Source organism: Pundamilia nyererei, unplaced genomic scaffold (genome assembly GCF_000239375.1).
Source record: "Pundamilia nyererei isolate P.nyererei 1_Seehausen unplaced genomic scaffold, PunNye1.0 scaffold00256, whole genome shotgun sequence".
In the NCBI taxonomy this organism is placed as follows: Eukaryota; Metazoa; Chordata; class Actinopteri; order Cichliformes; family Cichlidae; genus Pundamilia; species Pundamilia nyererei.
The window spans coordinates 626,004-643,248 of NW_005187657.1; the positions used below are offsets into that span (position 1 = coordinate 626,004).

The following is a 17,245-nucleotide window of genomic DNA, read 5'->3' on the forward strand; positions in this document are numbered from 1 at the left end:
CCCTGAACTTCCTCAGTTGTCGTAGGTGATACAGGCGCTGCCTAGCCTTTTTGGTCTGGACCTGAATGTGGGCAGCCCATGTCAGGTCTGAGGAGATGTGGACACCAAGATACTTGAAGGACTGGACACCAAGATACTTGAAGGACTGCACCCTCTCCACTGGAGCTCCATTGATGATGATGGGCTTGTAGTCTCTGCCCATAGTTATTAATACGGTCCATATCAGGGATTAGGGGTGCGTTTAGTCCACTTTGCTTAGGAAGCCTCTGTACCATCAGTAATACTGATGACATTACTGATAAACACTGCTTGCTGTGTGCAGTGCTGAGACAATGCAGCTACTTTTTACAGCTCCTTTTGTTTACATGACCTCCATAGGACAGGGTTAAAACACATTGTTGTAAACGCGTTGTGTAGCCCAAATTCCACATTTGAAGAGAAAAAACATTGAAATAAGCAATTATTTCACACCAAAGCTGCTGAAACTTTACCAACCTCAGTCTGCTACTTACCTGACAGATCAATATCGCAGAGGTTTAACTGACTCGATGCATTTTTTGATTAACAAAAACTTTTAATCAGAAACTGCATGAAAATAAAACAGTAATTAAGTCTCTTTATTTCAAGGCATGAGAACATATCCAACTCCAGCTGCATCAAAGTGTTTTAAGTACAATTCTGGGAATGATGATAAACGGCTTTTAAAAGGAGCCTTTTTGTCACTATTTTGTTAACGAGCAGCAGAGTATCTCAGTGAAATATTTCTCTGTAAAAATCTGCACAGTGACACCAAAGTGTGTGAACTAGCTTTCGGCAGTTTTGTTGGCTCAGCTGGAGAGAATCTGGTTTTGCCTGATGAAGTTAAAAGTTGAACACGCTGGAGTCAGTCCAGTCGTAGAAGGGCCATCATAACAAAAGCAAAAAACCCTCACCCTGAGACTACAGGGGAGCACCTTACATACAAAACACAAACTGTACAAACAGCAGTTTCAGGTGTTCAGTGGCTGTAAGTGACATGGCTGCAGCTTTGCTGTTCTCAGCCCAGCGTGATCTCCGATGACTCTTTGGCATCGATCACTCTGAAGACTCCCACTTTCGCCTTCTTCATGCCGTCCTTTTCTTTGTCTGAAAAATGCACAGAAACCGTCACTTTAACTTGAACTCGTGAGGAGTTAAAGTGGTTTTAAGAAAAGAGTCGAGTCAGAAGGGCTTCTGTGTCTTGAACTTCACATGTTTTGTGGTTACTGAAAGGACATTGCACTCGTTGTAAAACCAGGCTATGATTGAATCGGGTTTTTTGGTACTGATGAAATGATGCGTTTCCTCACCCAGCAAGTCGCTGCGATCGAGCAGAATCTCCAGGTCCTTGTCACTGATGACCTTCCCTTTCGAAGCTTTAACCTCCCTGAGTGGGACAAAGATTACAGCCAAGATTAGCCTTCAGTTACGTTCACGGTGCTTTGATTCGGAGGTCAGTGCTTACTTCTCAGTGCCTCGAGCTTTGAGCAGCTCCCGCAGCTCATCCAGATCAATGCAGCTTTTATTTGGCTTCAGCTCTGCCTTCCCACCTTTAAATTTGTCTGTGCAGGAAAGACACCATCAACCACATTTCAAAACATTTCAGCACAATGAACTGAAAACTGGGTGCAAGGTGTGAACAGCTGCAATCACAGTGAAGACACTCACTCTTGTGGATGACCATCTGCTCCAGCTTCCTCTTGGCAGACGCCCTCTCCAGGATCTTCTGGTCGATGGTGTTGGCTGTGACCAGGCGGTACACCACTACTGGTTTTGTCTGTCCTATGCGGTGACAGCGGTCCTGAGCTTGCAGGTCTGCCTGTGGGTTCTTGAGAGATGACAGAAGCATCAAACATGGACTCAATGAGACATGTAGATTGCTGCTGTAGATTTGTCATCAGCACCAACCCAGTCGCTGTCAAAGATGATGACGGTGTCAGCAGCTGTCAGATTGATTCCCAGTCCTCCTGCTCGGGTGCTCAACAGGAAGATGAACACCTCTGGATCTTTGGAAAACCTGGCCATCTTTCAGAGACCGAGAACGACAAGAATGACTCAACAATCTACTCGGAGAGGCAGTTTGGGTGCTAAACATCTCTGGAGTTGAGAGAATATTGCACCATCAAGTTAAAAACATGTTTTTTATGCAGGAGGTTGTTACCTTTGCAACATGTTCACAATCTACAACTCACGTTTTCGTCTCTCTCAGCATATGACATGCTGCCGTCCAGGCGGCTGTAGTGGAAGCCCCGCAGATAGCAGTAATCCATGAGAATATCCAGGATAGACGTCATCTGACTGAAAATTAGAACCTAAAGAAAAGGGACCAGTGTGGAGAGAGCAGCACAACATCTGTAAGTGTTTCTCTGAGCAAAGGTCACAAACTACTTTGCTGCTATATCTCACACCATAAACTTCCTCTGTTCCTGCTGCTCCATACTCCACATCCTTTTTCTAATATTATCCGATGTCTCCTTTCTGCACATGTCCAAACCATCTAAACTCGCTTCTCTAATGTCTTCTCCTAATATATTATTTGGAGAGTTGAAGATGCTAAGCTTTCCACTGGGAGTGAGCAGGATGACAGGGTGAGGCGGAGCTGTTTGGAGACAGAAGCAAGGCTGAGATGTGCAGAGAGAGGATGCCAGAGGAGGAGACGAGGAGGCTCATGGATGTGGTGGAAGAAGATAATGCCGAGGTATGACAGAGGAGAGACAGTGGCAGATGAGCTTCACCTTTCACTGTAAAGGTGAAAATGTTACGCAGTCCGATTCATTTTGTGTGATGTTTTGAGAACGTTTTTTAAATGTAGATTTTGATGCAAAACATTTTCATGTAATTCAGTACGTTCAGTAGTTCAGATTACCACAGACGTCAGCGATCACGGTTCCTGTGCATTTTCTGAACTTTGGAAACCAACTACGCCCGTCAGCGCACATTCACTGCAACAGCTCGTCCCAGAGCTCAGGCATCCTGTAACTGAACCACTTCTGCCACAGGTCGCTCTTTGTCACCGTGGCAGACGTTGTGCTCCTGGAGCCAAAACTGTTGCGTCCCTATTTTCACACAGAGCTGGTGCCCCAGCCCTCGTCCAGAGCGTGCCAGCTCCTGTAATCTTCACTAAATACGTCCGATTCCTGCCTGTGACCTCAGAGTTACTTTGTGTCTAAACTGCTGACTTTAGCGTTTAATAGGTTCATGAATATCTGGCACTTTTTTAACAGACATTTCCTGTTTGTAGCACAAGCTTCTTCCTTTCACACACTTCTGTCCCAGCTCTGCATCACATGCAGCTCTGCGTGCGTTTCACCTTATGACCTCTTCTCTTCAGCGCTGGCAGCAGCCTGTCCAGTATGAGAAACTTCCCAGAGCTCTGCACCAGCTGCTCATCGATCTGCAGGAAGATTGGGGTGAACATGTTATCCAAGCATCGAGCTTATTCTATTTAACTGTAAAACACTGTTAGTGCTTCTAAATGAGCACAGGCAGCGTTACCTTGAACTCCCCTGTGGCGGGGTCGAGCGGGTACTCCACCAGGTACGGGTGGTTACAGCATCTCTTTAACAGCATGAGGATGTTCTGCAGCTTCAGGCTGACCTGAGCGTCCAGCGGGCTCTGGACATCCAGCACTGGATGGGAGCTGAAGCAGAGCGCAGGACAAAAGATGTGAGCAAACGTCTGTCAAAGGAGGATTTGTTACCTTGTGGTGGGGATAACAGGCAGATGACTCCAAATGAAACTAAATAACGCTGAACATGGTAACATTGTTTTTCCTCTGCTGTCACAGTAGCTGCTTGGAGGCGGTCTCACCTCGGCTCCAGCTCCTTGCGAACCCTCTCCAGATATTTCTCCAGGTCATATGGAGCGTCTGTATCCGTTTCCTTGTAGTCCACTACCTTCCGGCTGCGCCGCTTCGGCCTGCCGCTGGATGTCAGGGCTACAGGCGCCTCTGTCTAAGTACACCAGGAGAACCAACAACTTTCACCACTCGGTTTTCACTCAAACCAGGAATGATGAGTCCACCACAGTCTTGTTCTTGGGAAGGTCAAAGCTACAGCCAGTGGGCCAGTGTTTGATATTAGACATGGAGGGGTCTATGATGACACAAAGGGGTCACAAGGTCACGGTTCTCACAGGGTTTCAGCTGTTAGCTATATTCTGACAAGCAGGCATGTTGGAGTGACTCATTTCCTGGTTTGTTCATGTTTTTTAAGAAAATGACAGTAATCAGCAGATACTCAAGCATAATGATATGGAAACGCCGCGAGCTGACCTGGACGTGTGCTGTCCAATAACGAGGGTATCACTGCATACTCCAAGCCTAAACCTCTAACACAGGGGTCACAACCTTTAACCCCCAAAGAGCCACTTGGACCCGCAAACAACCACGCAAACAAAAACACTGTGAGCCGCCCCCTCATATCGCCTTTGTGCTTTTGGAGCCTTGACCTGACTTTTAAAAAGCTCTATGCTGCTAAAAAAATAGATATTTGCAAAATTCTGCCTAAATATGTATTTTACCTGGTTAATGTGTGTGGCGGGGCGTGGTCTGCAGCGCCGCTGCAGGGGGGGCGGACGCACCTGAGCCGCACCCGCAATCACGCCTCAAAGTCTGCGCTCTCCCTGCTGTTGTGTCGGGCTGTGAGCTGCAGCCGGCTGTGTGCGCGCAGCAGCCGTGTGTGGTCGATAAAGAGAAGCTGAAAGCGTGTTCATGCAAACAGCGTGGGGTCTGCCGTGATATGTTTACAACGGGACTTCTGCTGCTGAACCTCTGCGCACAGCGTCTGCAGGTCGGGGCTGTACGAGTCCCTTTATCTTTACAGGACTGTGAGCTGTTTGTTTTTAACAGTTCACGGTGGAGCTGCTGACATGATGTGGATCCATAACTGGCCTACCTGGGGTCGAAAGTCTCGATAAATGCAGGCGTTTCGGCGGCTACACCGGCTTCCACGAGTGTGACGCTTATTTTGAGCAACGAAAAATAATGAAATATAATTTTATTTTTATATCACAATAATCTTCCAATGTAGAACTACAAGTTAAAAAAGAACTAAACACAAATAAAATACACTTCTCATTTATTTTACCCAAACCACGCGGGGCCGCACTGTAAGGACCAAAGAGTTGCTGACTCCTGCTCTAACGTGCTCCCAGCTCTGGTTCCTTGTTACCTTTTCCTGGCCCAGCATCTTGGCAATGGTCTTGTTGACTACAGCAGTGTAGAAAGCCTCCTGCTTGGCTGTGAGAGGAGCGTACACAATGATCTCCTTTTTAGGAGGAACCTCCAGCGTCACATCTGACTTCAGCCTCCTCAGCAGGAACGGAGTCAGAATCTGAAACAACAGATAACCTTCAATAACACTTACCTGCAGTGTCTATACACAGACAACTGATAGCTAATGTTTTAAAGATCATTTATAATATCTATAGATAATGTAGGGCAGCAATGATTGATCTATATAAATAAAAAGAGAAGAATTTGTATTGGTGGGAACAACGAAATATTCAAGAGAAAAAACAAAACAGGTCTTTCAAAATAAACTGTTTTAGAAATGTTGTCACAGCTCGTCCACAGCTAAATCCTGAGGTGATCTACAAATACGATGTCAACAGACTGCATCCCACCTATTGCTTAGTCACTTGAGTCATGAGAAGATCTCCTTCTGCTGTGGCTAAAGCAGAAGCAGACTGGGTCAATGACCACATGAAGCCATGACAGGCCCAGCCGGTGGTGGGCCGGCCTCGGATGAGGGCATATGGTGATAAATGTCCTGGGGTCCACAACTGACGATGTGCTGTACTGCTGGTAAAAGGCAGATCATGGCCGTGCTCGACGGACTGAAGAGTCATGTCAGGTTGAAAACCCTGAATTAGCTCGAGTGCTACCCACTGAAGAGCTGTGCTAACTGTTTCAGGGATTGCAAACTCTATGGCCCAGCTAAGTAATGGATGGATGTGAGATTAAGATTATTGCTTATGCCTTTGGACAACTGGATATGCTTCGGCTTCATGCTACATTTCCTTATTAAAAACTTAAACCTGCTGCTCGTTAGCAGACAAAACCTTAAATTTAACACTGGACTTAAAGGCACCAGATGTACCTCCAACTTATCACAGGAACCAAATGTTTCTTGGTAGCCAAGTTTAAGCTTTCTTGACTGTGGTTATGTTCTCAGTATCTCTGCAGATGACGTTTAGCAGCGTCACAGACGGCCGCGATGATGACTGACCTGGTGCAGCATACTCAGGATGTTCTGCTCACGTTCAGCGACCACCATACTGTCCACCTCACCGAGGGTGTTAATGTCGAACCACGACTCAAAGCTGTGAGGCAAACACGTCAGAGATCAAAGCCGAGCAATCAGAAGCATCGAGCACAGACATCAGCTGTGTCTGCTGTTCAGACACACTGTAACAAATCAGCTTCTATTTTGGTAACACAATAAGTCGCACTTCTTTTCTTGAATTTGCCTCCGGACGTTGCTTCATAAGCAGTCTTGAGGAATATTGTGGAATTTTCCTTTAGGCATCAAGTGCTTTTTAAACCATCTCCACTCTGGTCCCTGCACCGGACTCTTTTCAAACTTTACTTTCACTGTGTTACCAGTCTGCTGTTCAGCTGTCTTTAGTGGACACAACACTTTCACACTGACAGGATGATTCCCAAACAGCTCCAAACTTGGCATATATACAATGATGCTCACAACCTTGCCCAGTTTTTGTTAACTGGGATGTTAAACACAGTTATGCCTGTGAAGTCCTGCTTCTCCCCCACAGACACATTTCTGTGCACATCACAGTAGATGATTGGCTGTCATTGAAAGCAGCAAAACAAAGCAGGAAAAGCGTCACCTTTTGAGGTCATCAAAGACCTCCGGCAGGAGGAAGTTAAGCAGGGACCAGAGCTCAGCCAAGTTGTTCTGCAGCGGTGTGCCTGTCAGCAGCAGCTTGTTGTCAGTGGGCAGCATCTTCAGCTCCCGCACCAGCCGACAGTTAAGGTTCTTGATCCTGTGGCCTTCGTCCACTATTAGGTACTTCCACTGGAAGCGCTGTTGCAGAACACAGACACAAGCCAAGTTATTATCCAAAACTCCCTCTGCCATTTAAGAAGCAGCGGGGATCGTACCTGTAACAACTTCCTGTCAATCATGGAGATCTCAAAGGAGGTGATGACTACAGGGCACATGCTGAGAGGCCCCTGAGGCCGGCAGATCTGTTTCAGCAGCTCCGTCCTCTCTGGCTGAGAGCCATGGTAAAGCAGCACAGACACCTAGCACAAACAAGACTCCGTGTCAGCTAGTGCCATTCACCGCTGACACCTTTCTAGGTTTTCATTTCTATTCGTAAGTCAGACTTTGTGTCTGACCTCTGGTGTGAAGCGTTTGAATTCATTGATCCAGTTGGGCAGAGTGGAGAGAGGAGCCACCACCAAGAAGGGGCCCAGCACTTTCTTCTCTATCATCATGGCAATGTGACCGATGCACTGGATGGTCTTTCCCAGGCCCATCTCATCAGCCAGGATCCCGTTGATGCCGTTCTCCCACAACATCTGACAGCAGAGGAACAACACAGACTGATGAGACAGTAAACACTGAGATTTTCAGTCCGTTTTCAAAAGCACTCGCCTGGATGAGAATAGTGTAAGTAAGTAAAACTTTATTTATACAGCACCTTTCAAGATAAAAACCACAAAGTGCTTCACAGAAGCTAAAACATAAAAATAAAAATCTACTAAAAGCAAGTTTAAAAAGATGTTTTTAGCTGCTTTTTAAAAGAGACCACTGAGTCCACAGATCTCAGGCTCAAAGGAGAGACTTCCACAGTCTGGGGGCCACAGTTACAAAAGCTTGTCGCCTTTTGTTTTCAGCCTCGTGTGCTGGACAGCAAGCAAGCCCTGGTCACATGACCTCAGGGACCTGCTGGGAATGTATGGATGCAAAAGTTCACTTATATATGTTGGTGCTTGTCCATGCAGGGCCCTGAAAGTCAAGGTCAAAACCTTAAACTGGATCCTGAATTTAACGGGGAGCCAGTGCAGCTGAATCAGCAGGGGTGTGACATGGGAGGACTTGGAGGACTCGGTCAGAAGCTTTGCAGCAGCATTCTGAACAACTTGCAGACGATCCAAAGAGGCTTTACACAAACAAGTAAACAAAGAATTACAGTAGTCCAGACGACATGAAACAAATGCATGAATGACAATTTCTAATTCAGAGCGCGATACAATGGGACTCAGCTTAGCAATGTTTCTCAAGTGATACAAACAGGAGCGAACCAGAGATTTTACATGAGCATCCAAAGTCAGAGCTGAGTCAATACTGACACCAAGGCTCCTGATAGCAAGTGGACCCAAGTTTTCCATGACACTAGGTACAAAGGTTTTAGGAGCACAAACAAGAACTTCAGTCTTCTCCTCATTTAGTTGAAGAAAGTTTCCAGCCATCAACATCTAATGGAGTCTATGCACTTGTGCAGCTAACTGGTGAACTTATGGTTTAGGGAAACTGTGTGACCCACCTGTTCAGACGCCTCATTTCAACCGAACACCGATGCCGTGTGACGCATGTTACTGCAGGTCAACTCTGCACAAGGTTCCTCGTGTCTCTCTTCTGACACGTGTGTAGCAGCCCTTCTTTTGTCAAAACAGATATTTTGTAAATCATTGTTTTTCTCAGAGGAGTGGCCACTAAAAATACTGGGGTCAAGGTCATTGAGATGTTTGAGTAGATACGTCTGTGACGAAACGCCGCTTCATTTTGAAGTTTTCATATTCAAACTTGGGCTCACGTTGCTTGGCAGCCACCCGCCCAGCAGGGTGATGACGCCCATCAGCCTTTTACGACTGAGGGGTAGAACAATCCTTCCTGGTCCTGCGGCATATTGGTGGCACGGACGCTCGCAACTCGTCATCTAGCCGACTAACCGTCGTCATTGTCACGCGTCAGTACCACACTTCTAATCGTTAACACTTTGATTGATGGGCCTCAGCTGCTGTTTTGTGTGTGTCTGCCTCTGTCAGCTCCAGTCCCTAACTGCTACGTTATTGTGGTCTAGAGCAGCGGTCCCCAACCCCCGGGCCTCAGACTGGTCCCAGTCCGTGAGTCGTTCGGTACGGGGCCGCGAGAGTTGAGGCTCAGGTTGGAAATTTATGGTTAGCAAGGTTTTTATCGTTTACTCGGTTTCCCTGGGTCTTTTCCCGTGTTGTAGTTATGCGTCTTATTTTGAAAGACACGTTTACACGTTACCATAGCAACCAGAGCTGGACGTTACTCTCAATGTTGGTGCATTTCAGGAGGACGCTGCTAATAAAGTTACACAGTGAATTCTCGTTTAGTTTGTGTCTCGTCGTATCGTTTTATTTTGTTGTTTTTATCCGCCACACCTTAAAGGCCGGTCAGTGACATTAAACCGTCCGTGGAGCGAGAAAGGTTGGGCACCGCTGATCTAGGCGTCATTTGTTGTGCCGAGATCATACAAAAGACAATCTGCTCGCACAATGCCATTTGGTGCATCTCCTCTTACCCTCAGCCACTCGATGCCTTCGATCTGGTACCACCTCATGACGCCTCCAGTGAAGAGCTGTGGTTGCTGAACAGGAACTGGCTGCCCGTTCACCTTCCTATGAGGATGCAGGAGGTGCTTAGCGTTGTCGCGCACCGTCTCTGACAGCCGGTTCTTTATATCTTGGTTGGAATCGCTCATCTTCTCAATATCCTCAGCTTCTAGTTTCTTCTGGGCAGGTGCTGCTTCCTGGAATCAGATATGACATGCATGTGTGTGGCACAGTTGTACGCTGGATTCATCATGTGCAAACACTTCTTTTGCTTTTCAACCACGGCGGGGAAAAACAGTCTCCCTACCACTTCTTCCACTTTCGCTTTCTTTGCCTGCGACATAATTTCCTGAAAGAGAAACATGAGAGAAGATGAAGATAAACAGATAAAAGTTAAAGCTGCACACAAACTAAAGTGAGACTTACTTCTTTTGACATCACATCTGCTATTTTATAGTCTTCATCTCTTCTCCTTTTCTTCTTCTCTGCTTTGACAGAAATACAGTCACGTCATTAGGACCGTAGATACTCACCAACCACTTCATTAGGTACACATGTTCAACTGCTTGTAAACCACACATCTCATCTGCCGGTCGCACAGCAGCACCTCAGTGCACTTAGACAATGTGGTGACGTATGTGACTTTGAATGTGGAAGGGCTCAATAATGCAGATCTCCTGGGATTTTACCTCACAACCATCTCAAGGCTTAAAAAGACAGGTAAGAAAAAACACCTGCTACCTTAAAGCTAAAGACCAGACCAGCATGTCGAACCTTGAAGCAGCAGCAAAGAACAGACTTCTTGCCCACCAAAAACAGGAAACTCAGACTACAATTTGCATGGGCTGACCAAACACCAACACAAGATGGAAAAGCATTGCTTGGTCTGCTAAGTCTCAATATCTGCTGCCACATTTGAATGGCAGGGTTGGCATAAAGATACATGAAGGCCCCATCCTCACTTCTATTAACGGTTTAGGTTGGTTGTGGTGACGTAGCAGAGGCGGGGCCATCTTCTTGACACATCCCTCTGTCCCCACTCATTTAAAATGCCCAGCCTGAGTATTGTGGATGACCACATCCACGCCTTTATGTACCCACAGTGTGATTACACTGAGATGCCACATGACAGAAGTTCACTGCACTCAGATCGTCACCAATCTTTGGGTCGAGGGGGACCGAGAGAGCTGCCTCGTGGATACGCAGCCATCAAAGCTGCAAACTGTGTGATGGCCAGTATGCATGTTTCCTGTGCCTCATATGACAGAAAGCAAAACGGGTCCCAGTACTAGCAAGGTGTAGCTAATAAGGTGTCCACAGAGTGTAAATGCTACTAAACAACTGACATTTGAGCTCCATACTGCAAGTTGAAATATTAGCATACTGGCCCACCTTTGACAGCTTCTGGACCACTGGCATTTTGCATCTAGAAGGAAACAAACTGCCGTGAGTACGGCTGAAAACATGACTGTAACTGTGAATGATGACAGTAAATCTATCACCTTCTTGGCCTTCTTCTCAAGTTTCTCCTTCCCGAGTCTCTCCTGAGATGGTCATTAGCAGAGCAGAAGTGACGTGTTAGCCTTGAGTGGACAGCTGCAAACAGCCTGTACGTCCACATTTTCCACCATACCTCATTCTGTTGTTGCTCCATCTTTGTCAGCAGGAACTTAGAATAGATGTTGCTCTTCTGAAGCAAATGCTGGAGCCTCTTGAACCGCATGTCATGCGAGTCCCTCTCCCAAGACTCCCTGGCCTTATGGGAAAAGTTGAAAGCAATTACATTAACATGAGTGGGCTCGAAAGCATCCAGAACATCAGTGATGTAGAAACATTTCAATTGTGGCTCATCATCACATGAACCGGTGAGCTACAGACACACATCTATACGCCTTTTACTCCCTAAAATCTGTACCAGCCACACAAAAAACCAACTAAAACTAATGATGAGTTTAATAATGAGAAGCTTTTAATGTCAAAATACAACTCCCACCTTGAGAAATGAAACAGCATACCTTCTTCATCATCTCCTCCTCTTTCCTCTCGCCTTGCTCCATTAGCTTCTTCTCTTCTTCCTCCATTTCCTTAGTAATCACCACTTCAGCTGTCATACTCTCATCTTAAAAACAACCACAACATTGACACCACCTGAACACGACTATGCGCACAGCATCTTTTCAGTAACACAAGTTACTATAAGGTAATTAGCATTTACTAGTTAATGAGCATGTGACACGGAGCCCTGTTCCTAATGAACTGGCCTCATCTCATCAGTGTCATCTGAGATTTAAGCAGCAGGACAGTAAAACACATCCTTCATTAAACCAGCGTCTATCTCAGCTTCCTTTGCAACATCAAAAGCGGACCTCACCTGCAGTAGCACCAGTTTCAATGGCTGTGCCCAGCGGCTCCTCAGACTCGTCAGGTTTGGGGCAGTGAGGGGAGACACTTCGAGTTTCTTCTTTTAGGCTATCAGCAGAACAATGAAATCTACTCAGTAAAACTTTTCCTGCCATCTTTACAGAGGTGAGTAAACGCCATTTAGACCTTTCCTAGGCCCTGTAACCCAGGTGAAATGATACATTTGATTTGAAGGGATGAAGCATTTCAATACTCTGCACATAACATACTAAGCTCACAAAAGTGAATGTGGATACTTTACCATACAGGGTGCAGTTTCAGACAGTTTCAATCTGAAACTTCATAATCAGTGAACATCTGTGACTCAGAATACGGCAAATCATTGTTAGTCCTTCTGGTTAATTAATGGTGATAAAGAAAGGAACAGAAAAAGGATGCATTTATTGTCTGGGTGGGAGTTGGGCACACGGTGACCTTGGTAAACGGGCATTGAAGCTTTACAGGGAAAAAAGGATACCTTATCGGAAATTGTAATTATTATGTTAGGAATGGGGAGACTCAGGGCTGCAGTATTATAGCGGCTACCCTGCCGCCTTTGCGTTCACCCGTACAGGTGTTTGAGCAAAGTTATTACAGGGCACTTGTGCTCCACGCGTCACACGTGTCGCGCACCCCTCCAGTTTTGTTACTGGCGCGTTGCGCCGCAGCTGGATTTAAGTCACGAGTGTACCACAGGAGCTCGGAAACATACACTTATACAGAAGCACATGGTGGCGCAGGTGAAAACTTTAGTGTTTGTGAGAAAAAAAACACTGGACAAAGTCTTGTCTTCCGGTCTCGTATTCTCCTGAAAAACGCCGAGTGGCGACACCTAGCGACGGATATCGTTCAGGGCAATACTGCAGCGGCTTCCTGCACCGTAAATACAAGTTTCTGTGAAACATGGTTGCTGCGGTGAGCGAAGCGATCATTACACTTACCAGCTCATTGTTGTTGGCAGCGAAGCAGACAGTCCAACTAATGCGGGTTGTTCCAGCTGTCTATGAAGCTTTTCAAAGCGTTTCGTTTCTGCTCAAAACAGCGGAGCCTCGTCAATTATACAAGCAAGTTATCCAAACAGTCATACAACTCACTCTACCCAGCAGACTGCTTGTATTTATGATAGCTGTGCAATGTCGGAGTAGTATGTCCGAAAATGTTCCTTTCTCTAAAACGTGAAAAAACATCCAACGAAAAGAGGTTAGTACTCTGCAGCCCGAATGACGCGTTGTTGTTAAGCAGAGAGAAATGTGAAACGTGCTTCCGACAACAGCCCTTCAAACAAAAAGTGCGTCCGTGAAAAAGCTACGTTGAGGTTACGATTGTATTTTATTTTGAAGGCAAATTCATGTAGTTTCCGCCATTTGTCTCTACAGTCCTGAAGCTAAGATTTTGATAATGGGCGGGGCTTTCCAATTTCGCGCCATTTCGGAGGAAACCACTTGTGAAACGGGGTGGTGTGTGATTTAGGGTAAAAGACAATAACATTTGGGTTGAAATTAATTGAAACGTAGCAACAAAAAGTAGAATTAATTAATTAATTAACAAATAATTAACAGGTTGTCTGTTTGATACATTATAGAATATCGTATGTATAGACAAAACTATTTTAAGAGGATGGTGACCCCTCTGAGTGGAAAGATGTGTTATAACGGATGTGATTTTTCCCGCGAATGTAAGGCATTGTAGTTCAGTGAGCAAATGACAAAAAAAAAAACCTAAACGTGGAACTAAACGGTCGCTTGTTTGCTGGCAACAGCTGTTTTTTATTAATACTTTTAATCCCTCAGACTCAGGATTAAATAGAAGCCTTCAGCAGTAATGTTGGGAAACATTTTCTGCAGAATAACTATTTACAGTGTTGGGGAGTAACGGAATACATGTACCGCCTTTACTTATTTAGAATACAAAATATGAGTAACTGTATTCCGTTACAGTTACCGTTTAAAAAGGTGGTATTCATAATACAGTTACTTTGTTGAAATAAATGGATTACACTGGGGTACTTTCCTGTTTCATTTTGTCGCGGGTCAGGACTGTTTGGGTTTGTTTGACAGCTACGTTCTGTTGTTCCAGGCGGCAGGGTTACGGTTGCCATGGTTACAGGGCGACGCTCTCTCTCTCTGCGACTGTGTGTTTCCTGGGTGATAGAGCGCCTTTTCGTTGTTGTTGTTGTGCTAAGCTAACAGGCAGAATGCTACAAGCATAGCTCTAAAGAATGTAGCATCATGGGTAGTGTAGTCCGTGCTGCTGGGAGAATGGACTGCCATACACGTTATGTGTCTGTGAGCGCTAGGAGGGAGAAAAAGGGGAGTGGAAAGGTACGAGCAGTCATAATAACCACTGCAGCCAAGAAGAGTGCCTGACGAGCCCAGTTGTAAGTAAGCTATTAAGACTCGACTGTACACTGTGTTCGTGTTTTCCTCTGAAAACAATAAGTTCCGTTGGAGCAGCCTTTCAACGCCTCTCTCTGTCTGTCGCAAGAAAAGTTGACCCACACAACAAAGTAAAGCTATTTTTTGGCTACCAGCCGACAGGGACCCCGCCGTATTAGTCAGAGGTCCCTTTACTACAGTTCGGAGTCGCGGACCTTCAGTAATAGTAATAAATCACACAGCAATAGTACATTCACGTTGTTGTAAAAAGCATGATAATATATTAAGTAATCCAAAGTATTCAGAATACGTTACTGTCATTGAGTAACGTAACGGAATACGTTACAGAATACATTTTGGGGCATGTATTCTGTAATCTGTAATGGAATACATTTTAAAAGTAACCTTCCCAACACTGACTATTTATTTTGGATACAACCTGTCCATCATACATTGTGTTATGTGTAGTGAAGTATCTTCATGGTGTTTTAGCTATTCTTTTGCAAATGGAATGGTTTGCAAAAATATCCTCCACAACCTGTTGAAGCCGCTATGATTGCCTGACATCCAGAACCAGGTCTCCCTACGCCTGGTTCTGCTGGAGGTTTCTTCCTTTTAAAAGGGATTTTTTCCACTTCCCTAGGAAAAGCACTTGCTCACGGGGTTGTCTGATTGTAAGGTTAGGAACCTTACAATATAAACCACATTGAGGTAACTGTGACTTGTCACTATATAAATAAAATTGAATTTAAAAATGGAATAGTTGTATGAAACAAGTGACTTCAAGAATCAGGATTGGCCCGCCTTTAGTTGGTGTGTGTCATACATTAGCAGCCGGTTCATTTATATCCTGATATGATTTATACTCACTGCAATGCAAATAGTTACAATATTGAACAACTCTCAACTGTTTGTATGACCTTGTATGATCTTTATATTAATGGTTATTAGCATGAAAGTTATGTCTCTGACTAATTCATGCTGCAGACTTGAGACAAGTGACACAACCATGTAATATATACTCATTATTGATGAGTTCGATGTAAAACAGCAGTCACAAGAAAATATTCAGCTACCCCAGGCTGTGTTGTTGTGGAGCCATACTGAAGTGGACAGTATGTTTAACATTCACACAAAATCGCAGCAGACAACAGTTCCTGGATGAACACTGCAACTAAATCCCAAACATTATTCACCTCACTAATCAGTGGTGGCTGCAAATATAAGCGTTTTAATTAAAACATGTTTAATTCAATTCAATTCAATTTTATTTATATAGTGCCAAATCACAACATAAGTCGCCTCAAGGCGCTTCATAGCCATTACATACCTGGTTACACTGCTCCTGTGTAAGTAAGCAGTTGATAAATGAACTTCTGTCCTTGAAGGTCTGACAGTTTGTGACTAGAGGCTTTACTCTGCACTGCTGCAGGATTTAGACATCAACTAAACCTTTACAGAAATCAGCACATTCAATTCTGAGAATTTAGGGAACCATTTTTAGTTGTTTTTATCTCCTACTACTATAATTATTCTTTTCTCATTTTCTTACTTTTGTTCATTTGTCTTCCATTTATCTTATTCTTTCATCTGCATTTTATTTTGTTCATTCCCATTGTGCTTTTGAAATCCAGCTATTTCCCTCTCCATGTAAACTACCAGTCAAAAGTTGCAGATACATACTGATGAGATCAGCTATATGAAGCAAGATGCATGCAATTATGGATCAAAGAAAAAATATTGGTAAATAACTAAATAAATGGATAGAAATGTTTCATATTTTAGATTCCTCAAAGCAGCCACACTTGCTTTGTTGACAGGGCTGCAAACCCTCGGCCTTCTCTCAGTGAGCGTCATGATGTCGTCACCTGACATGGTCACCTCACAGGTGAGCCTGTCAGGGTTCATTTGTGGAGTTTCTTGCCTTCTTAATGCTGTTGGGACCATCAGTTGTGTTGTGCAGGGCAGGTTGGTAAATAGTTGACAGATCCAATCAGCTAATAAAGAGAAACAACAGCCCATCATGACTTTAAGAACTGAAGGTCAGTCAGTCCTAAAAATGGCTAAAACTGACTGTGTGCAGTGCAGTCACAATACCATCAAACACTACAACAAAACAGGCTCACACGAGGACCGTCCCAGAGTCCCCTCTGCTGCTGAGGATACATTAATCCGAGTCAGCAGCCTCAGAAATCACAAGTTAACAGCTCCTCAGGTTAGAGCCCAGATAGATGCCACACAGAGCTCCAGTAGCAGACACATCTCACCATCAACTGTTCAGAGACGGTGTGTATCAGGCCTTTATGGTCAAATAGCTGCAGAGAAACCCCGACTAAGGAGAAGCAACAAGCAGAAGAGATTTGTTTGGGCCAAGAAACACAAGCAACGGACATTAGACCAGTGGACATCTGTGCTTTGGTCCGATGAGTCTGGCCTCCAGTTGCCTGACCCAAGTTTGGGGTGAGATGGACCGTAGAGTGAAGGCAAAAGGACCAAACAAGTGCTCAGCATGTCAGGGAACTCCTTCCTGTTGGAAAACCATTTCAGGTGACGACCTCGTGAAGCTCATTGAGAGAATGCCAAGAGTGCACAAAGGAGTAATCAAAGCAAAGGGCAAATATTTTAACGAATCTAAAATATAAAACATGTTTTGAGTTATTTCTGTGTTCATTCATAGTCTTCACGCCGTCAATGAGAACATACAATGTAAAGAGTCATGAAAATAAAGAAAAAACATTCATTGAGAAAGTGTGTCCAAAGCTTTGACTCAGTGTATATGATCTTGGATTTCCCCTCCCGTTTGCAGATCAGAAAGGCCTCAGTGTTCTTTTCTTTGCTGAGTATTTAAAATGACATGTTTTAGGGCACAAATGCTTTGGCTCACCCGACGTTAACCGAT

At 44.8% G+C, this 17,245-nt stretch overlaps 1 protein-coding gene across 2 annotated transcripts; it reads right to left on the bottom strand.

The window, feature by feature from the left end:
• Positions 1 to 590: 590 nt before the first annotated feature.
• Positions 591 to 13,351, bottom strand: hells (helicase, lymphoid specific). Of its 2 annotated transcripts, none has more exons than XM_005749853.1 (23): positions 12,913 to 13,351; positions 11,943 to 12,040; positions 11,587 to 11,690; positions 11,205 to 11,327; positions 11,074 to 11,115; positions 10,964 to 10,997; positions 9,998 to 10,056; positions 9,879 to 9,920; positions 9,541 to 9,768; positions 7,385 to 7,567; positions 7,145 to 7,288; positions 6,871 to 7,067; positions 6,249 to 6,342; positions 5,190 to 5,351; positions 3,829 to 3,971; positions 3,514 to 3,658; positions 3,329 to 3,412; positions 2,211 to 2,330; positions 1,927 to 2,043; positions 1,687 to 1,846; positions 1,484 to 1,580; positions 1,329 to 1,405; positions 591 to 1,125 (listed from the first exon to the last, which is right to left on the bottom strand). In XM_005749853.1, exons 1-23 carry the CDS (start codon positions 12,918 to 12,920, stop codon positions 1,037 to 1,039), a joined length of 2,550 nt encoding a protein of 849 aa, XP_005749910.1. In that variant the 5' UTR covers positions 12,921 to 13,351; the 3' UTR covers positions 591 to 1,036. The 2 variants fall into 2 exon arrangements, with proteins under 2 accessions (XP_005749910.1, XP_005749909.1); XM_005749852.1 differs by having other exon boundaries at positions 9,998 to 10,059.
• Positions 13,352 to 17,245: the final 3,894 nt, after the last annotated feature.